The 23,655-nt window shown below is 43.7% G+C and overlaps 1 protein-coding gene across 1 annotated transcript; it reads left to right on the top strand.

Annotated features, from left to right (window-relative positions):
- The first annotated feature begins 4,109 nt into the window (after window positions 1-4,109).
- HAS2 (hyaluronan synthase 2) lies at window positions 4,110-23,350 on the top strand. The gene is made up of 4 exons (XM_085053483.1): window positions 4,110-4,228; window positions 13,185-13,811; window positions 18,300-18,401; window positions 20,382-23,350. The coding sequence occupies exons 2-4, from the start codon at window positions 13,185-13,187 to the stop codon at window positions 21,312-21,314; spliced, it is 1,662 nt and encodes a 553-aa protein (XP_084909609.1). The 5' UTR covers window positions 4,110-4,228; the 3' UTR covers window positions 21,315-23,350.
- The last annotated feature ends 305 nt before the right edge of the window (window positions 23,351-23,655 follow it).

Raw genomic sequence — 23,655 nt, 5'->3', positions numbered from 1 at the left:
CGTCACTGGGACACGAGCTCTGTTCTGTCTTCTGGGCAGCAATGCTGCTGAAGAGGCTGTTTAGGGCAGTCCTGCTGTCTGCCAGCACTGGCTGCTCATTTCCACTCGAGAGCAGCCCTGTTCCCTTCACCCTGCACAGCCAGTTCACACATGTAGGAAATGTCTGTCATGCTCGGCAGCAGCCTTCAACACAGGTCACTGAAGGGATCAGTGAAGCACTGCAAACTCTGCTGGTCCAAGCTTGTGTGTGTGCTGGGGGTGATACGCACATATTTAAGGCTGATAGGAAAGAAGAGAGAGGGGAAAATGCATGTGGAGCCATTCCCTCAGGGTAAAAGTGAGTACTCAGTAGTTGCTGGAGAGTGGCTTACATGCCATCAGTTCACCCACTAATTTACTCTGCAGTAACCAATTTATTTAACCATAGCCTATGTAAACTTCCCCCAAAAATATATTTTGTCTGACCTCTCTCAAACAAACCCATTGCCTCATTACAAAATTAAGTCAGATTAGTTCATTAAGATTATTCTCCTACGGCTGGTGATAATCTATGCCTATGGACACTGACAGCCAAGAACTCCCTTTTCCCCACTACTCATGATTATAAATCACAATTAGGAGACAAGATTGTTTGATAATGGTAACCATGTAGACGTAACATAACATATAAATGCAGATGTGATATATTTCTAATGAAACACATCTACATCTGGTTTCTATAGCATTGCATGGCATTAATCATATCCTCCTACTTTTAATTCCTTCCTGGTAGGCAAACCTAACTTCCCGACCTACATTATCCTGCTTGCCCTGAAAGTGTGATCCCACAACATGAGCTATGGCTGAGAAGGAAATAGCTATGGACATGACAGACTCACCATTCCCATTATGTCATTTTCTAAAGCAAACTTTTGGTGTGATTTAAGTACTGCTATTGCTGCGCAAAGATTTGTGCCTCACCTACTGCCTCTTGATCCCTGCTCAAACCTAAAGAGCATGGGATTAAGCCAACAGGATACTGCGTATTTCCAGAGTAATATAGATTCATCAGTTGAGGAGACATGCAGTCTTCAAATGTAACTATTAAAAGGTGGAATACAAAAAACCAAAAAACAAATAAACAAAAAAGCTATTTCATTTATAACAAATGCTCACTTGAAAATATTCATTTGTAACATTAGGTTATTAACCAAACCAAACCAAACAAACCCACCCTCCCCCTGAAACCTCATTCCAGAAATTATCCTAGACATGAAGTCCCTTGTGCAGGACATACATATCCCTGAATCAAGACTAGGCCACCAAGTGCCCAAGGAACACAAACGAGGCTGGCAGCAACAGCTCCCCAAGGCACAGTGTTGAGAGTAGCCATGGATGGATGGACTAGGGACATCTGTGTTACAACTTAATCCTCTCTTGCCTCAGACAGTGCCAGAGAAAGTCTGATGCCAGGAAATCATGCCTTAGGACTCATACAGACATCACAGACTCAGTTATGTGTACAACAGTAGCAGAGCTTACTGAGATAGCTCATTTGCCTGGCTAAATGACAAACATTTGTCATTCATCAGAAACTGTAGTGATAGGACAAGGAGTAAGGGGTACAAACTGAAAGAGGGGAAATTTTAGGTTACACATTAAGAAGAAATTTTTCAGTGAGGGTGGTGAGGCACTGGAACAGGTTCCCCAGGGAGGTTGTGACTGCCCCAATCCTGTCAGGCTTCAAGGCCAGGTTGGATGGGGCTCTGAGCAACCTGGTCGGGTGGGAGGTGCCCCCACACATGGCAGGGTGGGGTGGGACTAGATGATCTTTAAGGTCCATTCCAACCCTGAACATTCTGTGATTCTGTGATCATGTTATAAGCCTGGCTTACATGAGATACTTGGCTAGTAGGATGGCTCCTGTGGAAAGGGGGATTCAAGCAGCCCTCTTAACACCCTTCTGTCCTCTGGCCCTGTTTGCAGCAGACACTGCCATATGTCCCTTGACTGATGAGAGAGATGTGCAGGGCTCTGTAACTAAAAGTTTCGTGACACATTTGGAATGGGGAATGGGGCTGCCTAGGGAGGAACATCTGAAAGGGAGGAATACCTGAAAGCCCTGATAGACTCTATGCTTGTTAAGTCACGCTGTACTTTCAAGGGCACTCTAAACCATCAAAAGCTAGGTTGTTGCCAAAGAAGTTGTTTTGCCTTTATCCTGCCCAAGTTATTTCTTAGCTTATTGCTGTTCCCTCTCCCCAAACAACTAATTTCTAACCTAGGACAGTTCTCCTGATATAGGAAAGGGACAGCAAAGAGGAGGGTAAAACAGTTGCTTTCCCTAGCAATGCCAGGTTAAAACTGCCCACAGAACTCTGGCTTACACTGCCATCAGATTTGTTACTTGAGATGGGTTGATTGTTCAAGGAGCCTGGCTTCAATGCACATCCCAAAGCCACTCTCCCCGTGGCACTGCCTGAACACACCTGTAAATGTAACCACTTTCCCAAGTTAGGTACCCAAAAAATCTCCAGCCTAGGTAACCACCGACTTTAAACCATTTCTTGCACACGAGAAGCCCCCCAGGGTGTTCAGGAGTTTTCTCACACCAGTTAACGACGGGCGATAACTCGGTGAAGAGTCACCTCCGGATTTCCCAACGGTGTCTGGATACGGTTCGCTTTGTGGGCTCGACAGGCCAAAGCGGCGACCTTTGCGGTCCCTGAGCAAACAGCACGGAGGAAGGGGAAGCTGATCGCCGCCATCCTCCCCCGCGGGTCCCCGCCAGGGCACGGCGGACGCGGCAGCGCCAGCCCGTCCCGCTCCGGAGCTGCGGGGCTGCGGGGCTCCGCTGCCTCAACAGTGCCACCCAGTGCCTTTTGCTCGGCGTGTGCAGCGCAAACCGGGACTGGGAGCGGGGAAACCTGCCTCGGAGACACAGCGGAGTCACAGCAAGCGGCTGAAAGCTGCCGGCAAGCGGCAATGGGGTGTGCTGCGAGCTGCTGGTGCCCCCGGCTAACCGGGAACCATCGACAGAGCGTGTATTTCTGATTTATAACGAAACAAGACCAAAAAATCCCCCAAACCAATCCAAAACACAAAACCAAAACCCACAAAATTTTCCAGTTCTTTAATGGCCTAACGTGTTTCCCAGCTTGTTTAACACAAGAGGCATGGGCATAGGTGTTATGCATAGCTTCCTCGGGTATTTACTACAATAAATCTTCCCGAGAGTGAATGGGTAAAGCAGGATTGAAACCGGCGAAGTTCATCCATTCATAGAGGCAATTCCCTTATTAATAAAAACCAGCAGCAGCAAAAACTGTCCCAGCCGAATAGTGTCTGTGGGAGGGACAAATCCCACACTCCAAGCCCAAGGATGCAGGGAGTGGGGAAAGTGGGGGGTTCCCCCAACTGCGGGGCATGAAGACGAAACCAGCTGGTGGCAACATATGTGTATTGTATTTCTCTGAAAAAATTTGCAACTTGCCTAATTAAATTCCTGGCGCTGAACTGGTTCTTGGCTGAGATCATTGCAATTGGGAGGGTTGAGGTTTTTTTTTTCCTTACAGGAGTTCCCTCCTTCCCATCCTGCCTCCCGCCTATTAAAAGAAGTCAAGCCTCCCTTGTTAAAAGACCCCATAACGTGGAAGAGGCAGAAAAGCAGCAGCAGCAGCAGGAAAGAAAAAGACGTCTGGAAAATATTACCCATTTGCTGCTGCTGCTGCTGAGAAACCTCATTGAAACAGTTACTCGGGCAGCAAGGTATCACCAAAGAGACTTTATCTGATGCTGATCTCTCCAACTTTCAGACGCTGCCTTGCAACTTCTCCAGGCTCCTGGCTAGCCCGGTTTGAAATAAGATCTTCAGCTTCGACCACGAGAAACTAACTTCTAATTTATTATTTCTAACTTTTTTTAATTATTATTATTATTATTATTATTACTATTATTTGGAAAAAAATCGCACAACTCTGAGCTAGAAACTGAAGCAGAGAAAGACAAATACATGATAATTGTGAAAACACGTGGGAGAATATGAATAGGACTGAATAGCCTTAAACGATTTTTTTATTATTTTCATTTTTAATTATTTTTTTATTTCGGAGCCTCTCAATAAGTCCCTGAAAAGTGCGATTTGTTCTTTTACCTCAAACTTGGAAACTATTCAGCGGGAGCAACGGTACGTGAGACCACACAGTTGGCTGGAGCCTCTCTATGACCAAAGGACAGAACGACAAACAAGGTAGGTGATTTATGATTATGCTTCTGTCAGATCAAGAGCAGAAGACCCCCTCCTCCCATCCCCACTATTGAAGGGAGGAAAGCTGGAGCAGATCCCCAAAATCCGAATGGGGCTGGGGAGGATCTTACCGGCTCCTACGCTACACCTATTTCAGCAATGAATAGGACCGTCGTGAGGATGAATGAGGTTTTCAGCTTCAACCCCTCCTCCGTGTAATCCGTTTAAGACATTGCTGAGCTTCAAGATCTGGGAAAGAAAAAAAAAGCCAAAAACCCAACCGCCCTATAAGCGCCCTGAAATTAAAATAAATTCGATCAGAGGCTGGGCAGCCGCTCCGCTGATCGCAGCGGGGACGGTGAGCCGCTGAGAGCCCATTCCGGATTGTCTGGCAGTCCCTCGCCTCTGCATCCAGGGCCGGGCGGGGACGCGCCGGGAGCGGAGGGAGGGCTGGCAGCGAGGGAGGGAAGGCGAGGCGAGGCGAGGCGGCGGGCGTGGGGCTGACGTCCCGCCTCGGCCAGCGCTGCCGAGCCGCCCGGGCGCCGCGCCGGGAGGGGAGGGAAGGGAGGGCGGGAGGGCGAACTCCCGAGGGAGGGCCGGGAGCCGAGGGATGCGGAGCGGAGCTGCCCGGAGCTCCCCGCGCCGCACGCCCGAGCCGGGCCCGCTCCGGCCGGGGGAGGGCGGCCCGGGGCCGGTGGCTGAGGGGCGATGGCAGCGGCGGCACGGCCGGGCCCGGGTGGCTCTGGCGGGCGGAGCCGTGACGTGCCGGGCGCGCGCGGGGATCCCCGGCCCGCCCCGTGACGCCGCCGCTCCGCCCCCGCTTGGCCGCGGCGCCGGGCCGGGCTTCCCCCGCTCCGTGAGCAGCCCGCGGGCAGCTCGGGGCCCCAGCGCCTCCTTCCCGGCTGCTGAGCCCTCTGTCCTCGGCAGCCCTGCCCGGCACCCGTTGGAGAGTGGTTCGTGTCTCTCGGACGCGGCGGGGAGCGAGCTCGGCAGAGCCTCGCCGGACTCCATAGCAATGCTGGCAGAAGCGGGCATTGGCCCGTGGGAGAGAATTTACCCCATTTCCCTGCCCCGAGAGGACCCCAGTTTGGTACAACACTCCTGATGGGCGTCGTCTTAGTCTAGAGAAGACAGAGAGGGAATCTGATTAATGTACAGAAATATCTCAGTAGGAAAGTGCCAGACTCTTCGGTGGTGCCCAGTGACAGGGCGAGGAGCAATGGCCATAAACTAAAATACAAGAAGTTTCACCTCAGCACGAGGAAGAACTTCTTTACATTGAGGCTGGTAGAGCACTGAACAGGCTGCCCAGGGAGGTCATTTAGTCTTCCTCCTTGGAGACATTCCAACCCACCTGGACACGTTCTTGTGTCACCTGCTCTAGGTGACCCTGCCTGGGCAGGGGGGTTGGACTCTGCCATCTCCAGAGGTCCCTTCCAACCATCAGGATTCCGTGATTCTGCAGGGTTGCAGTGACCCCACATCTCTTAGGGCACAGCTGCTGCTCTGTGTCCCACTCAGCTTCATAGTCTTCTTCCTTTGGGATCGTTTTTCCATTGGCACCCCTGCACTGCGCTGTTTTGAAAGCACACATTGTGTGTAGCATGGGTGCCTCGGGGCTTCTTCTGAGAACTGGATAACTGGTAGTAAATCTTTCTTATCCTGCACACAAGCATAGAAAAACCTCGGTAAAGGCTCTCCCAGTAGGAAGAGCAGCTCTACTAGACTCAGTGGAGTTTTCCAGTCAGGTTCACTAGCAAAAAAACTCATGTCTTCCTATTTGTGGCATGAAAACACATTTGCTTCATTTTGTTGCTATTCAAGATTAGTGTATAGAGCAGCAAAGTGTAGTGAGATTTAGTCAAACAAGGTATGATCTGTGCTTTATAAACAAATTACAAGATTTTAAGATGTGTACACCAAAGAAATATTTATTTGTTGGATTAAGGCATGAAATAGTCAGGTTAGTGCCAAAAGCATCCATGGACTTCATAATCAGCAACCAAAAAACATTTCTAAACTAGATTTTTGTTTAACTCCAAAATATCTGAGTACAAATATGATTTACTTTTTTTTTGTTGTTTCTTAGAGCATTTGTCTGAGGGGTTTTTTTGGTTGGTTTTCTTGGTTTTGGTTTTGTTTTTGTTAATGTAACAACCAGTGTATTGCTGTCTACATTAGGGTAAAATCCAACCAGCAGCTGTAGAATTCATTCCACATTGGTTATTCAAACCTGTAAGAGATTAAATTTGGGCAGTTTAGTGGGAAACATACAATGAACAGATAGGAGATTTATGATTTGCTGATCAAAGCCTATGCATACAGATAGAGTTTGCAATCATTAATAATCCTGTTCTTTAAATTTAATCTCAGAGTTAACTTTAGTCTTATGTGAGCTCTTTCCAGAAGATCAATAGCATAACAAAATCTGGAAGTTATAAATGACAAAAAGTTCCAGATATGGTAATTGTATTGCAATAAAAATGTACAGATGAAGCATAACTTCAGTTTCCTCTCTGCAGGCTGTAGAATAAAAGAAGGAGCTGGGACCATTATCTTATGCTTGCAATTAATGTGTACCTAGAATAATTTGGACTCCAATGATAGACAACATAATTTGCCACCAAAAGAAGACTAATAATGAATCTAAATATTGGCTGAGAAATTGTAAGCCTCAAATACCATGTCCTCACAGAGAGTGTGTGTGTGCAGTGCCACATGCAGTGTGTGCAGACACAGGGGCACTCACACATGCTCTCAGACACACTCGTGCCATTGAAGCACCTGCTCTGTGGCAGCCAGTGCTATTATTCTCACAAGTAAAGAGGTGGATATTAAGGCTTATAAAGTTTACATCTTCCTTTGGTTGTGTGCAAAATAGCCCTTGATGGCTGCATGCACTTAGAGCCATGTGTGCTGGCTTTTATGGTGCCCACCTCACTGATCTCAGACATTCTGCTGAGTTAGAGTTGCATGTTTGTTAGAGACAAATCCCCACAGACTATACCCTCAGGTGAGTACAGGCAAGGAAAATAGCAAGGGGTGTGTTGGTTTTTGTTGGAGTTTTTTGACTAAAAACAGTTATATGGAACTAGAGAACAGGTGGATCTTGTATCACACCAAAAAGAGTAATAATATCAGCAACCTAAGCCTTATGATATCAGTAATCTAAGCATTATGAAGGGTTTGATAGACGTCCAAATATTTCTTGTGTGGTCATGATTCCCATTTTACAGGTGAGGAAGCTGAGACAGAGAGAGGTGAATTCAGTTATCTAAGATCACCCAACAGGTGAATGACACCACTTGGAAGCAAATCCAAATTGTCTAGGCCCTGATCTGCTCTTAGATTCCCTAATGTAAGAAAAGCAGTGGTTAAGCATTGACCCATCTGACAACCTTCATAAGGGAGGTTAATCTCTGCAATAAATTTGTCAAACGTATACATGCATTTTTATCTTGAGTGTCCCAGAAATAGCAGCTTTTCAGAGAAAGATTTTTTACACCTTTACTACAGAACTGCAAGATAAATTATTCACTGATTTCCCTCTTCAGCAAAATACCTAAGTGCGCACTTATCTTTAATGACACACTTACACGCTTTGCTGAATTCAAAGCCTCAGCACTAAGGTTCAGCAGATACTCAAAAATTCAGCTTCCATTCCATATAAAAATGAGACATTTTCAAAGGTTTTCTGTGCTCAGCACTTCTGGTTTCCACAAAGACTGCAGACAAATCTGATCTGCAGATCTCATATGTGAAATTGATTTGTATTATCAATTTGTTTTCCATAAAGGAGTGTGCTATTGAAGGTGCTGCTCCAAGTGTCCCCCCTTCAACCAAATTGCTTGTTTCTATTGCAAAGCAATAACTGGACACCCAAATTGGATTCTTCTCGAATGAAACTAATTGCAAGGTGTACCTCTGGAGGACACTTTTCAGATTTTTAGTCCATGGGGTCTGACTATACTTAGTTCTGAGTAAAGCACAAAAATATATGGAGGGTGGAGTTAGGCCCTCAGCAGCAGGTGTTCCTCTTTGCAGATCTGTTCCTGTGGTGTTGGACTATTTGTTGATGTGACCACAGCCCTCGATGTCTAGAGAGGCACAGCTCTTTGTAAGCTTTAGAGGTGAAGAAGGCTGTGGTGGGTTGACCCTGGCTGGCTGCATGGTGCCCTCTCAGCTGCTCTGTCATTCCTCTCCTCAGCAGGATGTGGATGGAGAAAATAAGATGGTGGGTTGAAATAAAGGAAGCTTAGTAAAGCAAAGGCTGTGCATGTAAGCAAAGGAAAATGAGAGATTTGTCCTCTCCTTCTCAGCTGCAGGTGATGTTCAGCCACTTCCCAGGAAGTAGGTCTTCAGTACAGGTAGCAGTTGCTCTGAAAAACAAATGTCATAACAAATGCTTCCCCCTCCTCCTGCTTTTAGCTTTTGTATCTGAGCAGATGTCATAAGGTATGGAATATCTCTTTGCTCAGTTTGAGACAGCTGTCCTGGTTATGTCTCCTCCCAGGACCCTGCCCACCTGTGGCATAGTGGTGTGGGAGAAAAATTTGGAGAGACATCCTGCTGTGGGAGCACTGCTCAGCAGTAGCCAAAACACTGCTGTGTTCTCAACACCTTCCTAGCTAGCAATACAAAATACAGCACTTGGAGGGCTATGGGAAAAATTAATTCCATCTCAGCCAGGCCCAGAACAAGGACAAAATGAGCACATTTGTGATTGAGCTTTTATTATTGCCTCCTGGCAATTTGCTTTTGCAATGTATGGTTAGGGGGGTTTTAAATGTCTTCAGATTTGGAATTATTCAGTACTAATTCTTTCAAACAACCCTCCAAATCATTCGAAGTTATGTACAAACTTTCTGTGTCTCCACCTCTTGCTTTTTAATCTTCTGGGGAAAAGCTATCCAAAATTACTACATGGCAATGTTTGAATGTTGCACATGAGAGGGGGTTTGTGAAAGAGATGATGTAGTGAGCTGCATCCTATGTGTTACAAGCAAACATGTCCTGTATCAATAGATGCCAGACACCACCTGATTGCTTCCTTTGTCCTCATAGCAGCTACAACAGAAGGTACAGAATTGAACAGGCTGCAGATAATATTGATATCTTCTGGCACCAGTGCACACTGGTTTTCTGGATATCTATTTGCCCCTATTCTGTATTAGTAACAAAATAAACTTTTTCTTTCTCTTTACCTCCTGACTTTGTAAAGGGATGAGCTATCTTCAGGTCCTGTTACTCTCAGAGATGCAGGAAAGTTGATTAATAGCCATATGTGCCACAGGATTTTGGAGGAGAAAAAATCAGTACTTTACCATGGAGGTCACCAGTGTTCTTTGCTGAAGAAAGCAAAGACCAGTTCAAAGACCCAGCTCAAAGCAGGGCATAAGAACCTGCTGGATTTCAGTCAAGCATCTCATTAAGTTAATATCTTATGAAAGTATCTTTCAGTCAAGATCTTATTACAGTTAGATGTATGTACCATAACTACAGTAAATGCTAGCCTAAATATTTTTCAGAATAGAGAGAACCAAAGCATATTTTGCTATGTTCTAATTTGAGGTCTAAGGCATTATTCAGTCTGAGAAAGGAGTGTGATCTCTAGTGCTACAGTTAATACCCCAGTCATTAGATGTACCATGTTGGTATCAGTCATTTATTAACCTGATTTTTTTAATGAAAGCATTGTGAGAAAACTACAACTTTTAGTCTTGCCAGTTGTTAGTAGTAATGTAAATTCACCTTCATCACAAAGGAGAAATACTCTGTGTTTATATTTGGCTTTATCAGGATGCCGAGAGACACAGTGCCAAACAGTTCACCAGGTGGACTCTGATGTCAGGTACATGCAAGGGTTCATTTCTTGGTCATACTTTTCCATAGGAGCCTCCAAAGAAAGGCACTCCTTGCCTCCTACTGTACAGTCACTACAAGGCACATAAATACTTGGCACTGCATGGTGAATCAAAATATGTGACTGAATCAGCAACAGCCTACACAGCATTAGGATTTGACATACGGTTTTCACAGTTCTACTGGATGGGCTGGTGAGCACTGCTCAGCTCCATCCCTGAAAGGAAAGAGCTGCACCATCATGACAACAAATTGCTCAGTAGTAGACTTTGCGGGCTCTTTACATACACTCACCTTGTGCATACAAACCTTGGGTCTGCTTGTTGGAGGCTGCCTAAAGCTTACACTGGGTTCAGCACCACTGCGTTGGGTGAAGGTGCCTGTAAGGGATTTAGGTGCCCAAATTGCAGGATAGAATTATTATATTTCACTGTGTCAGGCCAGGCTAGATGCTTGTAACAGCACTGTCTGACCTTAAAATCTCTGATGCAGCTGCTCCCTAGCCTCAGTGCTAGTATTTGACTCAGCAGTTCATTTTTGGTCCCAGACTTATATGAGTATCATTTCCTTTTAACTTTTTGGCTTAATTATTGGAGAAGGGTGGAGAGTTTTTGGCTTCTTTGCCATTGTTTGGGCCTGTTAAAGTTGATAAAAATCATTTGTGCTGGGCAAGCTATCAATACCTTGTGTTAAATCATGAGAATATTGAGCAACTTTTCCCAGTTCCTCTGAGATTCAGTTAGTTAGAACAATATACATAAAACCCTAAATTGCACATTCAGAGGAGAAAGTTTCTTTGATGAAAGCCAGGAATTTAGATCAAAACATTGTTTATTTTCCTAAGGTTGACAGTGAAAGGGAAAAAAGGTTGTTTTATTAACACCAGAAATTAATTTCTTGATCTTAAAAGACTGGATTTTTCCAATGGAGAGGAACTTTGCTGTAATGACAAAATCAGAGAATTCTTTTTTTTTTCTTTTGTGCAGAAGCACGTCATAAGTATAGCAAAACAATAGAAAATTAATGTAAATGATGCCTGCTACAGTATATAGTCATTCAAATGTAGCCACTCCAGATCTTAATGTAAATCCTGTGACTTCTACCCACAGAAGTGGTCTGTTTATTTCAGCCATATAATTCTTAATGTAAGCAGACTTTAGCTCCCACTCAGTAATAGGAATGTTCTATTTCTGGCAAGAGAAAAGAAGTAGTGGACTCCAAATAGGAAAGCAGAGTACAAGTGCACCATTAATGAGACATTTACCTTGATGTTTGTGACATTTTGCATGCTTGAGGGATTAGTAAACACACAGGCTATTTTACTTTGAGGTAATCTAGAGGGGATCCATTACTTAATTTGTTTTCTAAAGCAAGTCTATTTTGGTCACTGAGTTTCAATTCACCTATAGAGGTGGTAAGCTTAAGCTGTCTTTTATTAGATTTCTTTATGACCCTTGCTGTGAAAGATTTTCAGACAGGCCAGAGCAGGGAGGGTCCCTTTTGCTGGTGGATGGTTACAGCACCTGTCAGAGCCCAGCCTTAAGCATTCAAGGAAGTCCTAGAGATAGGGTCCGATTTCTTTAACAGTGCCTCCAAATATATATTTAAGAGACTTCCTCCTGTCTTGAAATTTAACACCCTAAATAACCAGTGGAAAAAAGCAGTCTTTGGAACCTCAAACTTCATGCTTGCCTAGTTTATTTTTATTTTGTAAGTGATTCTGTGTTGACTTTTTTGCTCCAAGCCTGTAACTTTACAGACATATATTTAGTTGATGACACCTATGCTGCTGCATCATGGTAGTAATTTTTCAAGGAAGAGTTGAAACTATATATGATGTAAGGAAGTCCTGTTCCAGCTTTAGCTTTGGCCAACAGATGGTGAAACAAACATGAGCAGCAGATGAGCGAGATGATAACAGCAGGGAAAATACGAATAATAGCAACAAAACACAAATATTAAGTCCATTACTCTGAGAGGACCTAATTCAGCAAAATATTCAAGCATGAGCTTTATTGACTTGCAACACACTTCCTGGGTTAGCCTTAAGCAGACATCTGTTTCATGTCCTTCACATAAAATGCATCCATTGACAGAAAATGTCATTAACTTCCTATAATTCTGAGATAGCTGTTACATAAAATGGTTAATGTGATTGTCAAAAAAAGCAGTTAGGTACCCATACATTCCACCTGCCTGCCTGCCCATACTGTTTGTTTTGAGAGTGCCAGAGCACCCTCCATGCCAGCCAGTTCCTCCATAGCCCAGAGTTTAGGTTAGAAGATTTTACAGCCAGGTAACCTAAATATGTAGAAGTGATCAGAATCAGCTGCTGTCCTAGTGAATTTCTGAGTCCAGGGTGGAGTGTTGGCTCTGTTAAACTTATGCATATTTTTGCCACAGACTTAATCTCAGTCAAGCTTTAGCTGCTGTACACACATGCTCACGTGTGCATATATCTGTGTACACAAATGTATGAATAATACATATTTGCAATGGTATCGAGAAGACCTTTTAAAGCAGATGTCTGATTATATAAATATAAATTATAAATATAGTCACACATCTGTTTAAAAAATTATAAATACATTCAAGCATCTGTTTTAAGAATGCCTTTCCAATATTTTTGCAAACATAACTAAGCGACAGAAACAATTCAGGGTGGGATTCAGTCATGACACGGATGGGGGATGAGAGGGGCTGCCCAGACATTCAGCTGTTCCACTCTCCTGTGACCATATGAAGCAAGTGGTGGCCCAAAACCCCCTTCTCCAGCCTCCTCAGGATAATATGACAGAGCATATTATCCAACCAGCTGAGGCTGCCAAAATAAGAAGCTGACACAGACAGCACCTTCTGTGAGGACATTACAAATAGTGGAAAACATCCCTGCTACATTAAACGTGTTTGGATCGTACTTTACATGCATGAAGTACTGCAAAGAGATGTTAAGTTGAGCAAGGGGATGCAGTGAGTCTGTGAGCCAGGAGCTCAGGGTGTATCTGTTGATGCTGAGATTTGTGTTGCAGCCACATGCACGCCTTATGACATATCAGCAGGTGGTGGCTCTGCTAATGGTTTCTGTACTTCTTTGCAGATGTATTGTGAGAGGTTTATATGTATCCTGAGAATACTTGGAACCACACTCTTCGGGGTGTCCCTCCTGCTGGGAATCACCGCTGCTTACATTGTGGGCTACCAGTTCATCCAAACAGACAACTACTACTTCTCCTTTGGACTCTATGGTGCTATCCTGGCATCACATCTCATCATCCAAAGCCTGTTTGCCTACCTAGAGCACAGGAAAATGAAACGGTCGCTAGAGACTCCAATCAAACTGAACAAAACAGTTGCCCTTTGTATTGCTGCCTATCAAGAGGATCCTGACTACTTAAGAAAATGTTTACTTTCTGTAAAAAGATTGACCTACCCTGGAATTAAAGTTGTTATGGTCATTGATGGGAACTCAGAAGACGACATTTACATGATGGACATTTTCACTGAAATCATGGGTAGGGACAGTTGTGCCACTTATGTCTGGAAAAATAACTTCCACGACAAAGGTCCAGGTGAGACAGAGGAGTCTCACAGAGAGAGCATGCAACACGTATCTCAGCTGGTCCTGTCCAACAAAAGCGTTTGCATCATGCAGAAATGGGGTGGAAAAAGAGAAGTAATGTACACAGCATTCAAAGCACTGGGGAGAAGCGTGGATTATGTACAGGTAGGTATTAGAGCACCAGGTCAGTGCCAATTCAAACACACTTTGAAAGAAAGCAGCTTTTGTATATTTTGTGCAGCATGTTAGAGGCCATCCTAGTCCCCGATGAACACAGTGCTCCTTTCAGTCTGTTTGGAAACAGCTTGACCGTTAAAAGGGTATTTTGCTACCTTTTAAAATGCTAGTCTATCTGTGGCTGTTATAAGTCTGTGCACCAGCTACTGGAGAAATCTGAAATCCTTCCCTTGCCTTCAGTACTGCCCCCTCATCCAAATGGTTTTGCTTCAGACAAAGACAGTGACCTCCTGAAAGCCCCATCTCTGCTCCTATAGGTGAAGGTCTCGGGTAAGGCTTTATTTTGTGAGTTTGTTAGCAGCCCCAATTGTGAGCAGGCAGACAGGTATTTAGTCTCACTAGGGAATATCTTGGAGAAGTGGTGGAGTCTCTAAAAAAGATGGAAATGTATTTTAAAGGATTTTAAGGCCATGTGAAGTATTCAATAAAAGGGTCAATGTGAAGATTTGAAAGAAAATTTCTTCAGCTGAAGCCTGAAGGAGCTTTTGCTTCATCACTTACAGCTGCATTACCTCACTCACTGCAACTTGGCCTTTAAGGCCCTTATGACACACCACTCACTTAAAAACGAATTAGGCTGGGTCCTCTCTCTGTTTCCAAAGCAGCAGAGGCACATTTATTTCCAGCTGCCTTGGATCCCCTGAAAGATAGTCTATGTTTTGCCTTACTTACATGGAGTCACTCCTCGCTCCTGATGACTGTGGGAAGGGGAAGAGCTCATGTGTGAAGAAAGGTGGGTGGGATCAGATTCTCTGGCTGGACACTGAGGACCCTTCCTTAGCGATCCAGGCCAACAAGGCTCATTTGACTAATTCCACTGAACAGGAGATGATTTTCCTGATGAACCACCCTCAGTTCTTCCCAGCTGCTCCCACACTCAGAGCACCCAGCAGTGTCCTGCAGTGGAGCAGCAGCTCCCCGGGAGGTGCTCTCTGCTGGCTCAGGGCAGCTGCATGGCTGAGCCACATGTGTTTCTGGGGCCTGTGCCCAGCCTTGTGTGGGTGTGTGCACGCTCTGCACAGCACAGCATCCACGTGCAGTGTCCAAGGGATGTGCAGAGGCTGCCAGCAGCTGGGATGAGAGCCGTGAGTCTTCCATGCACAGGAGGGGCAGAAACTGAAGAGTGCCAGGAACTGCTCTGTTATTGGAGCTGGGAGAGTAAAGCCAAGATTTAAAACCCGTCCTCAACCACTTCCCAGATTGAAACTGATTTATTCTTTGAAAACAATGGGTTTAAGCTCTCCATTGTCTGTGCATTGTCTGTGCTGTGAGGAACTATGATGGGATAAAAATGCTGATTTTCTTTATTAGCATGGGTTTATAATCACTTACACAGATGTATCAGATTGCAGAGAAAGAAGACAGGGTGTGGAAACAGATTCATTGCAAGTTTTCTCCCTTAGTTCAGCTCTTGCATTTTTCAGGGAACCTGGAAAAAGTGTTTCTATTTCAACAGTCATAGCATAAACTGAGAAAATAGAAGAGATACTTCTGTTCAGTTAACACTCCTGACCTGGCTCAGAAGTTCTAATGAATTTGTCAGGGACTGTAATGCTGTTGTGAGCACAGTCTGCAGCAGTGACTGCAGTCACATCTATAGTAGAAATGCAGCCCTTCCGTGGCCCTGGCTACCACAGAGTCTTAAAAAAATGCAGCTAAAATGTGGCTCTGTTTTATGAACAAACGAAGGTTGAGATATTTCAAATGGTTCTTTGGAGTGACCCAGGGTAAATTACTTTAAGCAAGACAAATATTTTAAGGGATAAGAAATCTGCATCAATGATCAGGCACTTTAAAAACTGGCCAGTCAGCACCGTTGCCCACCGCCAAAACTGTAGGGTTTACAGTTCTTAAAAGACACCTTGGAATTATGAACAGGCAATCATAAGATGTCAGACCAGTGCAGATAACGAGCTGTTGCGCATTAGTGGTGTCTCATTAAGTACTCAAAACTGCTGTGAAGGCTTATTTCCATTCTAGAGGAGGTTAGGAGTGTACAAGCAATGAGGTGAAGGAGTAAACTGGCAGGTATCATCAGTGCAGGGCTGTGAGGCAGCCAGGGTGCAATTCAGCTTGGCTTGGTGGAGGTAGCTGTGTGGATACTCCAGTGCAGTCTGAACTCCTCAGAGCAGCTTGGATAAAGTGTCACTGCCTATAGCAAGGAACTGAACAGCTCCCTTGAGGTCAATTGTCCCTCTCATGTAACTCTGTGACCAAAGGCAGTGATGTTTGGCCCTTATGTGGAAAGATGGCAAATTGTCTCTTGGGCTGTCCTGGGCACCCCCTGGCTAGGCAGGTATCAGTGTATTTTATTTGGACTCCTAAGTGTCTGTCTTTCTCTGTGTGTGTCCTCTGTTCACCTGCAAAAGCCTCATCCAGATGGAAAATGACGGCTTGTTAGGTTTGTCCCAGAAAACCAGATATATTCACTGTGCTGGCATGCCCAGGACATGTGATGGTATTTTGTGAAAAAATCCAGTGCTTTCAGGATTCCTCATCTCTAATACATGAGTGATGTGGCTCATGGGCAGGCCTTTCTGCCATAAATAAATGCATCTGAGGGGGTGGGAGCTGCTCAAGTGACAGTGTTGGGGGGAAAGCAGCGGGGCTGGGAGGCAGCTAATCCCAGCCCACTGCTCGTGGCCACAAGAAATAGGATGTCTGTCATTGCCTGAGCACCCTGGGAATTCAGCAAACTACAGATTCCCTATGCAAAACATTCAGCAACAGGTCTTGTCCAGGAAGACCCAGGTAAAAATATAGGCATTGCTTCCCCTTTTCCGTAGAATTTCCTTTTGCTCCCATTCACCCAGTGCTCCCACTGATGACAGCTTTCCACTAAAGCTGGAGTCATGCCTTGGCCAGGTTACAAGGATGCTGTGGGATGAGGCCTTTCAGGAGAGGAGATGGATGCATGAAGTTAGTGGGAGCTGGAGATGCTTGTGGCTTTTCTCCTGATGGAGATGTGAGAGCTTTCATTACCTTTGTCCTCCTGGCCCCCTCTGAGTGAGCATGGAGGGGAGCATGTTGGTAGACTCCCAGCTGCAGCCCAAGCTATGCAGTCCAACTATCCTGGGTAACCTCTCCCCCTGAGTCTGGTCCGTAGCAGAGCCCCAGTGCTCTCCTCCCCCTTCAAAGAGCAGACACGAAGGTTATGTGTTCCCTGGAGTGAGAGGGCTTAGGCTGAATCAAAAGTTTGAATGAAAGGACACCAAAATTAGGATACACAATTACAAAGCCTCAGCAGAATCTGTCCTAATATGCTGTTTAGAGCTACTGACTTGCTCCTACCAACCCCATCTGAAGTCACAGGAATGCAATGTGTGGACAAACTGGAAGCAGTATGAGAATTTGTAGGGTGGGATTCAGCCGGTCAGAGGGGTGTTTCTGGGACACTCTCTGCTCCAGTTCCTGGGTGTCTGTGAAATGAGTTCACACACGATGTGGCCAATTCTTTCAGCAGCAGCAACTGCAAAAGGGAGACACCCACTTGTTTTAACCAGGCTGCAGCCCAAGTCATTCTCCTCAGAGCAAACGAAAGCAATGCCAGCTGCCTCACAGACCAGTCAGCCTGTCTGAGCCCTCCTCCTACTCTCCAGGGGAAAGCCAATTTCCTAATGTACACAGTGTTTAGTTGACTAGGAGTGTTTGTGTAGCTGAAATGCCTTGTGTGTCATCTACTTCTGCCTTGGTCTTTTGGAGTACTGAATTTTGGGACTCACGCCTTCTGGCCTTACATATATTTATAAGAATGCCAAAGAAAAATAGCAAATAATTTCTCTATGTTAAATGTCAAGTCACTGCACTACTAATAACACATCATGCATCTAAAATGAAAAATCAGTTTGTTCTGAAATACAAGATACATATCTTATATGAATTGCTAAAGACTTCCATGAGTGAAAAAACTATTAGGTTTCTTCCCAGACTCCTACTTGACTTTTTTTTCTTTTTTATAACAAGTGCCTGGAATTTACCTCCTCACTCTTTCCCTCATATGATAGTGGGAAACATTTGACCAGGGTTCTTCAACTGTGCAGCTGATGCAGGGAAATCCTGTGTCAGAGCACAACAGGAATCTGCTGCTCACCCACAAACATCGTCTTACTGCGCAGTGCCCCATATCTTATTTGAAGAAGCCCGCCCAGTGTGCCAGTAAAACAAATGGAGCTGATACAGAGGAGAGGATTGTTGGTGTGCACAGCCTTAACAAGCTCTGTGTTTTGTTCAGCACTACGCCTTGCTGCCTGGTACAAGTGACCTTTAACAGAAATATCAGTGCAGACTTCAAAGTCAGATTTAATTGCATTCAGGAGAACATACATTTAGAGTCATTATAACCATTTGCATGATTTTTATTTTCTTATCTAGTGTACTCCTTAACCCATTTTTGTTCTTGTTTTTTCTTACTTGTAGGTCTGTGATTCAGATACGATGCTTGATCCAGCCTCATCAGTGGAGATGGTAAAAGTTTTAGAAGAAGATCCAATGGTTGGAGGAGTTGGAGGTGATGTGCAGGTGAGTTCAACAATTTTCAGATTAACAGAGCTGTTTCAGCAACTATTTGCATTGCAAAAGCTTTCGCTGCCTGGAATGGCATTAAATATAATTTATGTATATATACTATATCTGTATACATAATATGTGATGCCATTATAGATGTTCTTATCATACCTTAACCTTTTTGTTCATTGAATGGAATCTCTTATTCTTCCATGTGAACGCTGTATGGTTTTAATACCTATAGCAAGCAAACAAATAATATTCTACCCCATACGTGTGAAAAGCGGGGCACTGGCATTGTCAGGACTGTTGTGGCATCTTCGTATACATTCCTGGGTATAGCTGCTTGCTCAAGGTACAAAAGAAAAGCTGGAAGGGAGCAGGGAATTGAGAACAGGTCTCCCACAGCCATGTCCAGCACCTCAAGTGCTTCAATTATATTACTACTGGCAGCCAAGACTGTTAGAAATAAAAGTCATTTTGAAATGCTGTGCACTCTATGTTGCCAGGTCTCCCATCTCTGTCAGGCAGAGTGATGGAGAACTCCGAAGTCAGACCAGCTCCACGTGTGTTAGGATTTCCAGCATTACTTAGTTTGGCTGATTACTACAGCAAAAGCCTGTTGGTTCCTTTTGACACAACTCCTGCTGTAATTTATACAGAGAAAGGTGAATGAATATTTCAGTTGGCCTTAGGATCAGTCCCCCATACTCAGTTGGGCTTTTTATGTGAGATGGAGGAAAAAGGGCCATGTAAATGATCAATCACTTACTAAAGCACCCCAGTAGTCAGAAGTTATTCAGGCATGTGGCTCATAACTCCAGAAATTAGGATTACCACAGAAACCTGAATAACTTTGGAGCTCTGGACTGACCACAAACCAGGCGTACACAGCCTACCCATGTGAAATTCAAGGCACTTGTGAGTACAAGAGAGGCAGTACAGGTTCAGCTGTGACAGTGAAAGTTCATAAGCATCTGCAGTGGGAAAGATGTGTCCTCTGTGAGGAAAGGTGACAGAATGAAGATTCTGGGCTTTTATTGTTACCAGTTAATTTTCCAGCATACACTAAATACCTTTGAGCCAGGCATGAGCCTATCCTCAAACCCTGCTGCTTCTAATATGTTCTGGAATCAAACCTGACAGATATTAAGGCCATCAGAGCAAAAGACTGGGTTTTTTTCCAGTTGCAGAACAATGCTTTATAGCTGTAGAAGGCCAAAGATACCCACACTTCTTGCTACGTCCTCTGGCACAAGATGTGTGTTGAGAACCTTGATGTGAAGCCATGAACTTGTACATCTGCATCTGCTCATACATCCACTCAGTGCTCAGACTCTTAGAATATGTCTATGAGTGTAGGTCTGAGCTTTGGGTGAGCTTTGAGTTGTGCAGAAGAGAATTGTCTTGGGACAAGGTAACAGGCTGGTACTGCAGAGACAGAACAGATTGTTCCCCAGAGGACCTAATGCTGGATATGGGGACACAGTTTGGGGTTAAACTTCTAGGGCCAGCCTCATGTACCAAAAGTCTTGGGCAAAGACCATGTGCTCAGCTTTCCTCATGCACCAGCACAGCTTTAGGAAGGCTAGAAGGAGTCCTGTGAGTCCCAAAGATGTGCATGGACAAATGAGAAGTAGGAGGCCATGGACTTGACCAGCTCCTTTGGGAAAGTCCAAATCCAGCAGGTCTTTACCTGTGGGCAAAAGGGAAGGAAGAATGAAACAGAAAATAAGGAAATTTCTTGGTGGAGAATACGACCGGTTGCAAGGAAAAAAGAAAATCTTGGTGAAACAGACATTTGAAGGTTTTATCTCACCCTTCCTGTCAATGTCCTGGTTGAGCAGTTTGCGTAGCTCCTGGTTTTGCCATGAGTTGGACACAGAAGTGAGGTTCCCATCACATTTCATCTAATCTCTGCAAATTCCTTATTGATCCAACGTGCACATTTTCTGTTTCAAGAGCTCATCTAAGAGGAAAACTTTTTTTTTGCAGATTTTAAACAAATATGATTCCTGGATCTCCTTTCTGAGCAGCGTAAGATACTGGATGGCATTTAACATCGAAAGAGCCTGTCAGTCCTACTTTGGCTGTGTACAGTGCATCAGTGGACCTCTGGGAATGTACAGAAATTCTTTACTCCATGAATTTGTGGAAGATTGGTACAATCAAGAGTTTATGGGCTCCCAGTGCAGCTTCGGAGATGACAGGCATCTAACTAACAGAGTGCTAAGTCTGGGCTATGCAACAAAATACACAGCTAGATCCAAGTGCCTTACGGAAACACCGATAGAGTATCTCAGGTGGCTGAATCAGCAGACCCGCTGGAGTAAATCCTACTTTAGAGAGTGGCTTTATAATGCAATGTGGTTCCACAAGCACCATTTGTGGATGACCTATGAAGCTGTAATCACTGGATTCTTTCCTTTTTTCCTTATTGCCACAGTCATTCAGCTCTTCTACAGGGGAAAAATCTGGAACATCCTCCTCTTCCTGTTGACAGTTCAGTTAGTTGGCCTGATAAAGTCTTCCTTTGCCAGCTTCCTTAGGGGCAACATTGTCATGGTTTTCATGTCACTCTACTCAGTGTTGTACATGTCAAGTTTACTGCCAGCAAAGATGTTTGCAATTGCCACAATAAACAAAGCAGGGTGGGGCACGTCAGGAAGGAAAACCATTGTAGTTAATTTTATAGGACTCATTCCAGTCTCCATTTGGTTTACAATCCTCCTAGGTGGCGTAATTTTCACTATTTACAAGGAATCAAAAAAGCCATTTCCTGAGTCAAAACAGACAGTTCTCATCATTGGCACAATACTCTATGCATGTTACTGGGTTTTGCTTTTGACTTTGTACATGGTTCTTATCAACAAATGTGGCAGGCGGAAGAAAGAGCAACAACACTACGACATGGTGCTAGACGTATGATGTTTCCGTGGGAAGTTACCCAGAGTTGTAAAGCAACCCAACGACCTTGTAGTATCTGTGGCATCAGACATATGTTGCCAAGGGAAATGGATCACTGCTGCTGGGAATAGGACACTTATATTCTTCTGGGTTCATTTTCATCCTGCCAAAGTAAGGATAAAAAGAAAAAGAAAAAAAAAAAAAAGATTTTTTGTATCCAAGGGGGGAAGGACACAAACCACACAGTTACAACCTGTTCACAAGAAAAGGGGAGACCTTCTATGTTTATGCACTTTTTTATTGTGCATATGCCTGACAGTGTTACGTTCTATATACCTCACTGGTCATGCTTATGTGTGTGGACAGAAAGAAAGGGAGTTTGGAGAATCAAGAAAAGGACTGTACAACCCCTTGCAACCTAATTTATGAACTTCTCCTTTTTTATAGTTCTGTTTCTAGGAAGGGTCTTTTGTTTTAGGCTGCCAAATGTAATGCCAAAGGTAAATTTTAAGAGGCCATTGGCTGAGCTGTATTTTTATATAATTGTATTATTTGTGTGTGTGTATTTTTAAGCCAACTTTTTTTTTAAATCACGTATTTTATATTTTACTATCTGCCAAAAAAAGCTGCCTCCCCAACATTTTGTTCTTTAGCCTTTTTAAATATATTTGGGGACAAAAAAAAATCATACCTTCTCCCCCCTAAATTTCTGCTGAAATTATATTGTTCACAACAGTAAGAATAAAAAATCTCTGCATTTTTGCAACTAATGAATGGTTATTTCTGTGAAAAAGCATTTAAATGTGCTCTTTTAAGATTTATTAGGAAAGGCCCAACATTGTCAGGTTTTGCATACAAGCATATTTGTGCATAAAAAAAGGCCAAAGGGGTAGATATGTGCAATTTGGGTTTTTGTTTTGATAACATTGTAAAAGGGAAATTCGCTTCTCTGCTGAGAGGTTAATATCCCTGGCATGCACAATAAAACACAGGGCAAGAAAGGCCTCAATGCCACTGGAAAAGACATTGCTATGGAAAGCCTCCCACTGATTTTATATGGGACCTTAGCAGTCAAAAACTTCTGATTTGGAAAAATATTGGGCACCTGAAACTGCTATTAAATTCACTGATGGTCCCAGTTGTTCATAATCTGTTAATACCAAGCAAATAGTTCATATTTTTTATTTAAAATAAACCAAACCAAAAAACATGGAAGAAAAACATCAACATTTTTTAAATGTGTGTGGTGTACTTAAAACTTCCTTTCATACAGTTTACAGAAAATAAAAACATCACCTTCTCTGGCATCCAGTGTAATACAGACCCCAGTACTGAGCCCAATAATTTGTTTTTGACTACAGCATATCTACCAGAAAAGAAGCCAATTTTTTATCACAAAACATCAAGCCTTATCAAATCCATCACTTCCTTGGTGCCTAATAATCAGTCTTGGACATTTATTTTGGACCATGGTTTTGAGAAATAATATTTAGGACTAAACTCTGCAGTCCTTCACCAGCCAAAGGAATGTGGCATTGAGCCCTAAAATTTTTTAAAGAGCAACAGAAAGACCAGCTGCCCTTTTTAGATTCTGGTATTAGAAGCACTGTGGTAAAGCAGAAATCAGCATATGATGCTTAAAGAACTTAGAAGCATTTTCAGCTTCTCTTTTTTATGCAGACATGAATAGATTCTGCTGTAGAATGAACTGCACACACACTACCTTACTTGTCTGATTATCTTGAGGTACATGATTGCTTGAAAGTCATACTAATATTATGTTAATGATTGGAGAGGTGATTCATGTTGATTACAAAATAGAACAGTATTAAAAAAAGCAAGAGAAACGGTAAAAATAAAAAAAACTTGACTATGCCTTTTAACTATTTATGATGTAAGTTAAAGCTTGGGTTAACATTCAAATGTCAAATAAATCTGCTCATTCTATAAAAAGATTGAATTAATTGCCTGTATTTATTCTAGCAATTATTCAATGTATTTCCAATATAGGTTGTATAGTATAATTGTTACTTTCATAAATAAAATATTTTTGATAAGATTATGACTAATTCATGGTATTTCTCACCAGCACTTGTACTTTGAAGCCACAAATCTGCACAGTTTGAAGGCTGTTCTCATGTCAGCAGCTTGATTTCCAAGTGGGAATTTGCCATGGAGCACCCGTGGAGTGCAGTGAATGCCTGAGGCAGCCAGGGCTGGTACCTGCTCAGAGGCAGCACAGTGCACAGGCAGCACCCAGAGTCTCTGCCAGCAGCTGCTAGATAAATTCAGTCAGAACACTTCCTTCCCTTTTTCCTCAGCTTCCTGATTTACAAAACAGGAATAGCAATCCAACTTCCTT

This window comes from Lichenostomus cassidix, chromosome 2 (assembly GCF_008360975.1).
Source record: "Lichenostomus cassidix isolate B80296 chromosome 2, HeHo_3.0, whole genome shotgun sequence".
Lineage (NCBI taxonomy): Eukaryota > Metazoa > Chordata > Aves > Passeriformes > Meliphagidae > Lichenostomus > Lichenostomus cassidix.
The sequence above is the reverse complement of the archived record's forward strand: the minus strand, read 5'-3'. Positions and strand labels throughout refer to the sequence as shown.